The following is a 13,697-nucleotide window of genomic DNA, read 5'->3' as shown; positions in this document are numbered from 1 at the left end:
CGTCGGTATGCAGAGGAATGATATGCTCTTAATGCTGCAGGTGTGTTTCGCCTTTGAGTGCTCTGAATCTCCCGCAGCTCGTTGCGAAAAGTAACATTAGGAACGATACAGCACAGACACATGAGGGTCTCTAAAAAACTCAAGTAACACCTAAAACATTCGCTATTCGCTTTTTTGAAGATTTGGAGCTAGGGGGTCTGAAAAGTCGCTCAGTTGGAAACACTGGGTGACAGTGTGTTTGACTGAAGCGCTCACTCACATCTTGCCCATGTGCAATACGGACAGAATGTTCTATTATTTATGGGGGCCCCGGTTTTGAAAAGAAGTAATAACGTTAAAGTCTTAAATAGTTAGACATATTTTACAAAATATGATAGAAAATGTATAAAAGAGCTATATGATTATTATTATAGGCTTCTTGGCATTGGTCAGCCCCCCCAACCAACCCTACCCCACCCCCCCCCACCCTTAAGTCCGCCCCGATCCTAAATATTCATGGATGAAAGTAAAAGCATCATGGTACTAAAAAGCAAAGTAAGGCTGAAAGCCATCATACTGAAATGAGACTGATGAAGCAATTGCTGATGAGAGACAAGCGTGAAATGGCATTAAAAAAAGCTGAGCTTTTATTATGACACACGCAGTTGACAAGTCCGGTTCTTCTGCTGATCCTGTGGGGATAAAGCAGCACTGTTTTTCTTTAATTCTGCTCTGTGCAGTCTAATAAAAGCAGGACATATTAAAGCATGTTTGTTGTTTCTCTGTTTTCTATAATCCAAAGCAAAAATCGAGGGTTTATCATAGCCACACAGGACACAGTCCATGTCACTAGTTAAAATGGCTTATTTCTCTGGATTTGAACATTCTTCAAAATATTTAGGATAATGTAAGTACAGAAGTCAGCAAAATATAAACACTGGTCTAGTGGGTTTTTGAAATGTTTTATATTGGGCATATATTAAGACCACTGGAAAACTCGTAAAGTCTCTGGAATTACAATTTACTGTATAATTATGTTTACAACTAAAATCATCTTTTACTTAAATTAAATTTTTTGAATTAAGTTGAATTCTTTTTTTAATTCTAATTTTAGTTTAATAATTTTAATTTCTTATTCGGAGGGTTGTGCAATCTACAGGTGACATTTATTTAATTTGTATTAATGGCAATTGGGCAGACATGTTTTCAGACATGCTTATATACATTTTTTGATAACACAAAAGTTCTTACTTCAGGAGAGCAAAGCATTCATGGAACCGCCCTGATTTGACAATGACAACAAATCGAAATATTATTCAGGGGTGCGTTTCCCAAACAATGTAACCCGCGGCTGAACTATCATAGTACGATGCATCGGTTGGGAAAAGAACGATGTAGTGACGAATGTTTCCCAAAACCCATAGTTTGTCTGTCGCAGATCCATCATTTGAACCACGTTAGTTATAACCTAAAACACCCATAATGATGCTCTAAACAGCTGGAGTAACTATTTCTTTAGAGAAGAACACCATAATTTCTTTGTGCAAATTAAATTGTTTTGCACAAACACACATAAAAAAATACAATATTAGTTTTGGTAAAAACATGCAGTCGCTTTCCATATTAATTGAAATATATATTAACGACACATATAGGGCCTGTGTTTCCTTTACAAATAATATTGAGAACCTTACATATTCTAAAACATAAAATCATTCACAAAAAGCTAACAGGTATTCTAATATCATATATAAATCATATAAATATATAATGAGGCTATTAAAAAAATAAATTTAATATCTAATTTAATGAAAAAATCCTACTACAATAATAATATTAATAAAATTAATGATGATGATGATGATGATGATTATTATTATTATTATTAAGAAGGATATTGTTTATTTATTTATTTATTTATTTTTTTGGAAAAGTCTACTTTTACAATTTGACGCATGCAAACCACTGCAGAAAGTTCTAACCAACAGGCCCATGTCATATACAGTACAGATACTTAATAAACAACTTATAAATTAAAAGCATTAACGTATGCTATGTTTTTTGTTTTCACAAGCTTTGGAGACATAACATAAATACCGCTTTTAAATGAAAGGTCACCTATAGCTTTAGTCATGAGGTGATTTTCAAAATGACATCAATGTTTTTAAAGTGTACGGTGAAAGCAGCACAACTGTAAACATGAGGATTGCTAAAACTGAACTGTAAAAATACGTTGATAGCAAATTACACCTAAGAGAGATGACTTTAATGCTTCTCATTTTTAATCATTCCAAATTTAAATGTTAGAATGCTTTAACGAATAGGGCATAGGGGGAATAGGTGGGAATAGAACACAGCCAGGAACTACGTTTATAACTACAGCTCCAGAGGTGTACACCAAATCAACAAAGTATGTTTGTAACAACGGAACTTGCGACCTTAGTTGGCTAACGATGGTTTTCGGAAATGCACCCCAGACCAATTGTCATTTTCTACAAATATATGCTCTTCTTAATTGAAATTTTAAAAACATTTTTAGTAGCTTATAGCATAAAACAAAACTGAACATTTCATTCAAACCACATCCTTTTTCAATGGCAAACCCAAAGAGGTGATAATAACACTGAAGTGGTCTCCTAATTTCTTCCAGAGCTTCATGTAGATGAATCCCATTCCCAGTTCATTACATTTGAATATTGTGATTTCGCACTCCAGGGACTGAGCATTTGTGCTGTGCTGTTCAGCTCTCGTCTTTTACCCTTCAAAGCTGAGTAGGAAACTTGTATACTGTGCTATGTGCGTGAAAGCTTAAACATATCAAGACTCTCAAGAACCGTGTTCCTGTTTAATTAAGGGTAATGTCAGCCAAAAGAGGAAGCTGTTCAATACACATGAGATCTAGTTTGACCTCTAAGGTCACTGAGGGGAGCGTTCCCTGAGGTTAATTTACTACTGAGAAGCTTGTGCACTTCAAAGCCTTATGATGGAGGTACAAATCACTTTAGTTTGGAAGGTTGTGTAATAATGAAAACTGTGCAAACCCTATCAAATGCCTGAATCAGTGGCCTTTTGCAATGTAATTTTAAATGTGATATAAAATGGGACATTTTGAGGAAGGTCATCGGCTTGACAGCACTATCATTTAACAAAATATTGATTCATTGCTCAATCACATAAAATGTGGAAATCTGCTGAGGGCAACAAAAATATCAAATATGAGTTATTTGGGAGTTTCTTCCATGTTCGAAACCATAAAAAACAAGGTCCTGTTCTTTAACACCAGACAGTGGTATGTGTTGAATCTGGCATTGAGGATTTACCTGAAGAAGCACAGGATGATGATGGCGATAATGAGGGATATAAGAGACACAGTGTGACCAATAGTGTATCCAGTTCTCACAGAGCTCAGAAATTCACCCTACAAGGAGAAAACAAAAAAGAGCTGATCTACACTTAGAAACACAACCATGAATATATAAAACTGGAATCAGGAATAAAAGGTCAGTGTTGATTATTCTGGATGCCTGGTTTAACCTACAATAATACATTCAATATTTCTTAAACCACTCATCGGGACGAAAAATAAATAGAGATATGGATGTGTTATTATGCCGAGACTGCTCAATGAAGTGATTGGTGGACTTTAAAAGGTGAGTTGTTTTAGTTTATTTTAATATCCTAATTACATGACATAATAAACCATAACAACACATACTGTACTATGATAATAACACATCCATATCTTAACAGTGTCCGTCATGTTTTTGGGTTCTCTTGAAACATTTCTGTTGTGTTACGTGGATATTTGCAAGTGTTGTGACCAATTTGCAGGGCATTTCTCCAGTTGTTTGTGTCATGACCAATTTGCAACTAGTGTGCTGTCAAATTGATGAAGATCGTTTCTTTTTTTGTGAAGTTTTTAAACTAATTTCGAGAGGAGCATGTGATATAATTGACAGCAGCTGGCCACCTATCTACACTCATTAGTTAGCCAATCAGATCTATCCTAACCCACTATAAGTAGCCTAGCTAGACATTACTCCCTTATCTTCGTTTTCCAAAGAAACCCCCCATCCACCCCTTTCTCCTCCTTTTCTCCTTTACAAAAAGGGGAGCTCTCGAGAACCACCTGATCTCGTACTCCCCTCACATGCTCTATAGACCTGGCGGGAGCCCTGGGCTCAACTATCTCCGAGCTCAGGGTTCTCTCCCGGGACAGCATGCCAAACCTGCTTACAGCTGTCAAGCAATATCTAAGTGTGAACTCTTGAAGCTGGTGTTTTTTGTAATTGCATGTGCTTTCTTAAATTGCCCCACTTTAAGCTCTCTCGGCCACCGTAGAGACAGCAATCAGTGGCCTTATTTTGAAGATGTCTGTAGACTTCTTGTAAAGTATTTTACAATATTTTGAAACTACAAAAATACAAAACGCTAAACTATTTTGATACAAAATATTAAGCCATTTCCATCAACTCTATCAAAGACAAATTTTAAAACACTGTTTTGTATTTGAAATACGTATTTGAAATACATGTATCATAAATACTGCCCATCCCTGTTTACTGCAGAGTAGCGTCTGTAAACAATCCAGTAAAAAGCATTAATGTCATTTGATGGTGAATAAGCCGATTTTGGAAACATTGGAAACAATGTTTTTGAGAATGTGGTTGAGATATGAATTAGATGCTGAATGTACTGCATGGGGAAGTGCGCTCTGATGATGACTGGTTATAAAATCATTTCCTATGTTTGAACACTTCCGAGTGCTTAACGCTAATGAAATAAGTTTTCTTTTATTCTTTAGTCATTCTTTATTAAACAGCAAATGAGTTTTATGCTTTTAAAATAATTTTTTATGCTATTAAATAGGGATGCAACAAGATCTCGTATGATGAGATCTCGTGAGATTAAATCGCAACAAGATTTCATGTTGAGGTGAAAAGTGACGAGGTGCCTCGTGAGTTGTGATGTTATAATGGAGCATGAGGGTGAAATTAGCACTGAAGATTGGAGGCAGGATTGGATTTCTTTATGGCACACATTAAGTGCTTTACACACCTGGCAACCCAGGCTGCCTCTGAGTTGCGCGTCCCTCGTTTTCTACAACTGCAGCCGGACACATTAACCATGCTTCATAACCATGTGATGGAATAGCATTTTCGATATGCCCAAAGTCATAATCGTAAACACACTTGGAATTGAGACATGTGGAGTATTCCTATTTCAATCGCATTATTAAAGTGCAGTACAGACATCGCAATCAAACTATTACAATCATGAAGGACTTTTAGCTGCATTTTGCGACAGGATAAGTCCTACCGAGTCAGTAAAATACGACAGACGCACACATCTCTAAGCTTGCGTGCGCACAAGTGAATCCAGTCTTGTATCTCGTGGGGTAAGCGTCTTGTCACACCCCTACTATTGAAGCACTACAATCTGAAAATGCAACTTTCGAAAATGTGAAAATTCGAAGTGCACATTTTTTTATGACATTGTAGTGTGAATTCTATATATATTATATGTACTGTATATGGCAAATGATACATTGACTACTTTTTCAGTAATTTGCGAAGTATATCATGCAAGCATGCCTCACTGAACCAAATTAATATATTACATACAGTACATTAATCATATCTCATTTAATCAAACTTATTTTCAGTATTTGTTATTGATTTTGAGTGCATTCCAAGCTACATAGTAAGTTCTGATAGGCTATTTCAATAAAACAATTTTAAATGACGACCTATTTTTATTATTAAACAACAATTTTGCAGAACAGTGACAAGTTTGCATCCCTACACTGATAAAAGGATCAGACTTACTGTTTACTGAATAATTTATGTGTGAGCATTAATGTGCGTCTTTTAATCCTCACACCATGAGTCTAATTGGACTTTACTTTTAGGTTTTTGTAGACTCAAACACCCGATTTACAAGAAAATGTGTATTTTGCACATTAAAATTGCCTTTATAGAAGCTGGATCTGCCTCTGTTTCAGGCCACACTGATTGATCTATATATTTTTTTCCAATATATTTGGCAATGGGATGAACCCTCATGGGGGTCAAATATATATATAGTGTCAACTGAAGCAATCATACACACCATGTTTCCATCCTCAGTGATATTAGGGTCATATCCACAGTTATACGCAACCACAACCGAGTTTATTTCCGTCCAGCCATCAGCAGTGCAGCTCTTTGATATGTTTCCTGCAAAATAAAGGACAAAAGAGCATTGAATGCATGCAGTGCTTAGCATCCATTTTAAAAATGAATATTTTTATCCATTTCTCAGTGAATGTAGGTAATGTATTTTGGTGCATTTCAACAAAACTGATTTCTTAAACAGATATATTTATTAAAATAACATTTGTCACCAAACATATTTAGAAATTGAAAGATAATATATTTAAATTCAAGCAAAATATTGCAAAAAAAAAAAATAATAATAATTACAACCTACAAAATTTTAACTAAATTCTTCAAAGTTTTTTCTTCTCTTGATTTTCCTCTTTTTAAAATTTGTATTTTATATTTTTCTATTACATATAAATTTGGGTGTATTAGTTATTGGATTGTTATCATAAGTTATTTTGTTAGATAAGCTCCAGATTTGGCTTCAGTACTAACTAATCTAATGTTTATGCACAAATATAAAATTGTACAGCTTCCTAACAAAGATATGAATTTAAAAGAGAGATTTGTGAGGGGTGTACGTATAAATGCTAAGCACTGTAGGTCAAAAACTGCTAAATCTGAAGCTTCATTCCTCCAGTAATCAGTGCTACTCGGCAACACTTAAAATACACAAAGCCAGAGATGAGACCACCGATTACTGCAAAACAAGCAAAGGAAATGAGCACTTCATGGATCTCAAGCGGCCAATGAATTAATCAACAGGAAATTACTTATATCTGCATGCACTGGAAAACTTGGAACGCCTCGACCTTATCTTATTTTCATAGATGTTGCAACATAAAATATTGTGATCTGATTTATTTTAAGTAAAATTTCATGGACTTATCTAATGTGTTTTGGAACCGTTTTCCTTGCAGATTCAGCGAGTACAAATCGAGAATTCTCTCAGGCCTGGACAACTTCAGACTTAATAGAGCTGATATCTGCACCCAGTTTGTGTGTTGTTGTTTTCTTTTGTGAAGAAAGACATGAGCAAGATCATCATGAGGTAATCATGCTGTGTAAAGCGGAGGAGGAAAATAACAGATGTAGTCCTGTCTGTCTTATCACTGGCTGAAATACCAGCTGGGAAATCCTTTACTCAACGGACACACAATGACGTTTTCTTAATAGCGTTTAAGATCCTCCTCGCACTTTTCTAAATACATGTAATGTCTATGTCAGGCTTATCAAAAGCATGACCTTTCTGCCTTTCAGTTTTTTTGAGAGCTGATGTCACAACAGAAGATGAATAGAAAGGAATGGAATTTTAAAAACAGCACCTCCCGTAATATTCCCAGTATTACGAGGCAAGGACTGTAAATTTGCCTCCGACTAAACCAAGCATGAAAAGTCATCCAGATGTCTCACTCTACATATTTTGGTTCCTACACTGTAAAAAAAAATCATGGTTGCCTTAATTGTTTAAGCTGAATCAAATTAGCCTTCAGAATCAGAATCAGAAACTTTATTGTCATTGTACAAAATACAACAAAATTTACGTTTGTCCTTTACTTAAGTGTAGTTCTATTTATCTAAAACAACAACAATAATAAAAAGAGATAAAAAGATAAAATGCCAACAATAATTAATCATAAAAGGAGTAACAATACAATACTAAAAGTGTGTATAATGTGTGTATAAAGTGGAAAGTCCATTTTCTAGCAGCGTTTTAAATTTAAAAGTGAATAAAATGAGGGCCAGAAAGGCATACAATTTAATTTCCAAGCGTATAAAGTGGCAAGTGCATTTCCTAGCAGCAAGTTAAAAAGTGAGTAATTTTAAAATGATTTTGGCCAGATACACCCTCAATTTAATGTCCATTCATGATTGCAACAGCCCTTGGATATGTACTATATTTAAGTCTGTTTGTTTTGGCTTTCATGGTCCTGTATCATCTCCCCGAAGGAAACATTTGAAATAGATGGTATGCTGGATGGGATGAGTCCTTCAGGATGCTGCGTGCTTTGCTGTAGCAGCAACCTTATGAGTCCATTGAACTTATAATATGTTAAACTGACTTAAAAACAGCTTGTATAACTTATAAAATTAAGTTAGAACATGATTAACTTCGTTTAATAAGTTACAATGACCTAAACACATATGTTGTCAGGAATAACTGATCATAAAGTTTTTACAGTGTATCAAAAACTAAAAAAAAGCAGTAACTCTTTTTAGTAAAAAAAACTATTATCTTATTGTTGTGTACTGTTTGTTACCGTCTGCTTTTTTCACTAACACATCTCCCAAGGGATGATTTGCCTCACAATTAGAGAGATGAGTCATAAATAAAACATCAACTTCTTCACCCCTGAAAATGTTACTCTCATTTGTAGGAACCTTGTCATCCTTGGGGAACATTAGGACATCAAAGAAAGAAATAAACCTCTAGAGAACACAGCAGAATCCACTTTTGGACAGAGAAACACAACAACATACATGGTTTGATGTACATAATCCACTGTGCATTAATTATAGCAGAATCCTTGTAATAAAATGCCACAAAATCAGCTAGCAACAAAAGCCACTAATTAGTTGCAATTGGTACAGTGGGGCTGTTTTACACATGAGGCCAGATTTATTAAAAGCTTTCGCCAACACTAAGCCTCTTTTACTCCGTACTCAATTTACTAAAGACGCAGCGAAACATTAGTTATGAAAAAAAGTGTGGGCACAGGAACTAGGTTTCCATCACCCTGCATTCATGAGCATTTTGAAGAATCGTATAAGAAAGGATTGACTGAAACATTCATTCTTTCATGCATTTTCCTTCGGCTTAGTCCCTTAATTCATCAGGGGTCGCCACAGCAGAATGAAGCACCAACTTATACAGCATATGTTTTACACAGCAGATCTCCTTCCAGCTGCAATCCATCACTGGGAAACACCCATAAACACTCGCATTCACACACATACATCACCTATAGTGCATGTCTTGAACTGTGGGGGAAACCAGACAGGATGTCACAAGCCAACACAGGGAGCACATGCAAACTCCACACAGAACACGTGATACATGCATTGAGTGCGTTAATCGCGCAAAACGTTAAACTTGCGCCGCTTTATTCATGCGAATTGCGTCATTTGTGCCGCCTCATTCGCCCATATGGATGTCTATTCATGTCTTCGCAATGACTTAACATGTAAATAACTTGTGCTTGATGCTTCTTCCGCGTCTGGTGTGAACGCAGCATTACGCACGTGTTTCGCGTGAATCGATAGCATTTGAAAATCCGAACTACAACAGACATTCACGCTGCTTTAACCAATCAGGAGCCTGCTCTTGTAGGGTCATGATTATGACGTAGCACTGTTGTTGGTGTCCAGAGGGAAAATCCTTCTGCCTACAACAACAACAGTTATTAAACTTGGCTTGGCTCAGAAGCTTCCATCATCTATATATTTTCAGGAGGAGTTTATGAGCTCACAGAGCTGGGTGCACCTCTAAATGGATCTAGTGGACTCATGCACGGCTCCAAATGAATCGGCGCTGTTTTCAGTCTTCCTAAAGTGCCTGTTTATGTGCAAATAGCGCGATTTATCCGTGCGCACTGCGTCTGGTGTGAACACAGCTTAACAGCTGGATTAAAGTTGGTTTAAACATTTTATTTTATAAATGTAACACACACACAGCACTAAGGAAAGCATCTAATCAATGTGATGTATGTTTGCATAAGGTCTACAATTCACCAAATTACCACATACAATTACACTGGTATGATTATACAGCGTATATTTGAGACCAAAGGCTACATAGATGTGGCAGACACTATGATTTGAACACTTTAAGCATTCAGTTTCTTAGACAACCTAGAAAGGCTGGCCTTTTATTTATTTATTTAAGTTTCATTACAAGCTGCTCACACATTGCCATTAAAAAAGCAATTAATGCATAAAAGTCTTTGAAAATGCCAGCCCTATATACATCCAATTAAATCGGCTCTGTGGGAAGCGACACAGAAAGCTGCCAGCTGCAAAACAGAAACCTCAATTTGGAACATTTGATATGCATTTGGCAAGTTGTGGCGGTGATCATCTCCCTCAGATGGGACAGCTAGGAAAAACTCATTATCAGTGTGCCAGCAGTTTGTGTATCTGATTATGCTTTACCTGCATTTAAAAAATAAATGTTAAAATTCTACATTCAGACAAAGTGAGGATTGGGGACATTCACAGATCATGCTACAGGAATATATCAGATATGAGATATAATTAACCAATAAACAGATTACAATCAAAACAATGAACATAAAGGAAAGTGCAAACTGCTTCTAATCCCCTTTTATCCCCAGTGACTAACTCACTGTCATTCAGTATGCTTTGCATGACAAAAAGCTGACAATCTCCTGATCAAAATACATGTGCATTAAAAAGGCACAAGACATTGTCTGTGTAATCTCAAGCACTGGGACGGATAAGCTACTGCTGCTAGACTCTGGATTTGTTTTCAATGAGGGATTGTCAGAAGAATGCTTTCATCATACCGAAAAACAAGACAATGAGGATTGTCAGTGCCATGTATGAAGCGTGGACCGAACATGGGAGCTAATCAACCTGCTGTTGTGTTATTTTAGAGCGTGCCTTTCAAAAGGTCTTCAGTCTCCAAGCATATTGCAGAAATAAGGCTCATGTTTAAGTTTGCTGGTCCGAGAATTTAGGGCATGTTTACACAACAACCATGCGCTGAAATGGAAAAGTTTTCCATTGTATTTTGAAATGTTTCAAATACAGGCAACAACCTTGTCAAAACGTTTCCCTTGTACTCACAAATACTGTAGGTAAATACAATTAAAAATGTTGTATTATTCATGTCAGGCCAGAAGGTGGTGATGCTGCTTTCCCAGCGTACGCCTTGAAATAAAACAACATAAAAAAACATGTCAAAAACACATCAAAAATGCAATTCAATATGATGTCAAAAGCATGACATCCACATATTGATGCCTCTTTCGACACCAAAGAAAACACACAAAGGTATCATAATATATAAATAATTAATTGATCTGAAAGCTTCATATCCAAATGTCAAATTACACTGGATTTTGTATCCCTCCAATGCTTGTAAAGCATCTATTTGACATCTATTTGACATCTATTTGACATCCACACATTGATGTGTCTTTGCCAACCAACAAAACCACACAAAAAGTATCATAATATATTAATTTTGTATTTACCTGAAAGCTTCAAATCCAAATTACAAATTTATTCTGCATTTTCTTTCTCTTCAATGCTTTTAAAAGCATCTGTTTGACATCCAGTTGACATCTATTTGACATCCACACATTGATGCCTCTTTGACCAAACCACACAAAAAGTATCAAAATATATAAATTGTTTATTCATTTTGATACATTAAATCCAAATGACAAATTTACACTGGATTTTGTCCTTCTTCAATGCGTGTAAAGCATCTATTTGACATCTATTTGACATCCACACATTGATGCCTCTTTGACCACAAAAGAAACCACAAAAAAGGTATCATAATATATAGTTTAATCATCTGAAAGCTTCAAATTTAAATTACCAATTTACACTGCATTTTGTATCCCTTTAATGTTTGTAAAGCATCTATTTGACATCTATTTGACATCTATTTGACATCCACACATTGATGCCTATTTGATTACCAAAGAAACCACACAAAAAGAATAATATATAAAGTTTAAATATTTGAAAGTTTCAAGTCCAAATTACAAATTTACACTGGATTTTGTATCCCTCCAATGCTTGTAAAGTACCTTGATGTCAAAATGACATCAAATTGATATCTAATACTGGCATCAAAAACATTCATTCATTAATTTTCTTGTCAGCTTAGTCTCTTTATTAACACACAGACACACACACAAAGGACAATTTAGCCTACCCAATTCACCTGTACTGCATGTCTTTGGACTGTTGGGGAAACCAGAGCACCCGGAGGAAACCCATGCAAACGCAGGGAGAACATGCAAACTCCACACAGAAACGTCAACTCAGCCATGGTTTGAACCAGCGAGCCAGCGACCTTCTTGCTGTGAGGCGACAGCACTACCTACTGCGCCACTGCATCGAACGTGCATCAAAAACATGTAAAAAATCAAATACAGGGCAGTTCTGTAATTGATAATGACATATTTTTAACGCCAATGTTAGATGTCAATGTGACGTCATTTGAGATCAAGGTAGTCACTTGACATCAAAATCGATATGCATTTTTGATGTGTTTATTTACATCAATGTGCCTGCTGTGTTGCAACAAAATTCATATAATGAAAAATGTAGATCACAAGGAAAAATTTTCACTTACAAAAAATAGCATTTTCAGATTTGTTGCATAAATGAACAGCCAAAATACATTAAAAGACAAAATTTCCAGTGTCGTGCAAGGAACCATTTACTCAAGATTCTCTGCCAGCCTAAACGGAGAGGATGGTTGCTCTGGTTTTGGGGAAGGATTTGGTTCTTGAAAAAGTGTTGATAGCAGCATGACTTGTATAAACATGAATCAGACTGGGCTTTTGATAGAGCTCTTTGAGCAAAATGTTATTACAGCAGCTTTTCTGCAATGAAGGTGGACGTGCAGACGTGTTCTCTTTCAAATGCAAGCTGCTTGATGTATTATCATGACAGTGGCTTCAGAAGTGGAACTACTGTGGATAATTTAAGGAATATTTGAGGGTTAAAGAGAAGTTAAGTTTAAGCATATCTGGCACAGCTCCAAAAATAATGGTCACATTAAGTGTATGGCATAAACACAGTTATTAGAAAGCATAAAAGTTAAGCTTTTTTCACCCAAAACAGAAAATTAAGCCATCATTTTCTTACATTTCACTTTTAAACCTAATATTACTAAAATGTAATATTCTGAAAATGCTGGTGGCTGGCACACATTGATTAACATACTATAGTGGTCTTTGGAAAGAACTATGGAAATTGATGGGGGATGGGATGCACTGGAATCTCAGTGAATACTTGCTTCACAGACGTAAGAAATATATCCACATAAAGCTTAAAATCTGGGTTTTTAAATGGACCAAGTGTACAAAGTTTACCAAGTGAAAACAAAAGTTTTTTAGTTTGGTAATCTTTATGAAACGAACCCGAGGTACAGTCTGTCCTGTAAAATGCACATCACATGACAGCAACTACTCAAACGCCCATAAACTTGTAAGCAAAGAGTCGCTGTCAAGACCAAGTTGTTGATTACTTCAGAAGACCAGTGCGATCAGACAATCATAATTCAGAGGATAATGGTCGGTTGGTGTCATGATCTCATTTTTTTTTTGAGTATATATAGTCATGCATATTAGCTTGTGCGACCTGAAAAAAATACTGATTGAAAAAAAAAAATACTGTGTTGTAATGTTGAGAGGATGTTCTGTTTCTGTATTTGGGCTTCCAAAGAACAGGACACAAAGAGAGAAGTGCTAACAGTTTAATTTAATTATGTTTCAGAGAATTGTAAAAAATATATAGCTCTAGCATTTCAAAGAGGACAACTTCTAGAATCTCTCCGAGTTCAGTTCTGGATTCGGTTAAAAATTT

General features: G+C 35.8%; 1 protein-coding gene across 3 annotated transcripts in view; it reads right to left on the bottom strand.

Annotated features, from left to right (window-relative positions):
• The window catches only part of vipr1a (vasoactive intestinal peptide receptor 1a), a 69,642-nt gene that overhangs the window by 31,416 nt on the left and 24,529 nt on the right, over positions 1-13,697 (bottom strand). For all 3 annotated transcript variants that reach the window (XM_002660797.6, XM_073924977.1, XM_073924972.1), the window contains exons 4-5: positions 6,091-6,197; positions 3,300-3,397 (exon numbers count right to left, since the gene is read on the bottom strand). In XM_002660797.6, the coding sequence (XP_002660843.2) occupies positions 3,300-3,397; positions 6,091-6,197 (205 nt within the window). The remainder of the gene's footprint in view (positions 1-3,299; positions 3,398-6,090; positions 6,198-13,697) is intronic.

Source organism: Danio rerio, chromosome 2 (genome assembly GCF_049306965.1).
Source record: "Danio rerio strain Tuebingen ecotype United States chromosome 2, GRCz12tu, whole genome shotgun sequence".
NCBI lineage: Eukaryota > Metazoa > Chordata > Actinopteri > Cypriniformes > Danionidae > Danio > Danio rerio.
The sequence above is the reverse complement of the archived record's forward strand: the minus strand, read 5'-3'. Positions and strand labels throughout refer to the sequence as shown.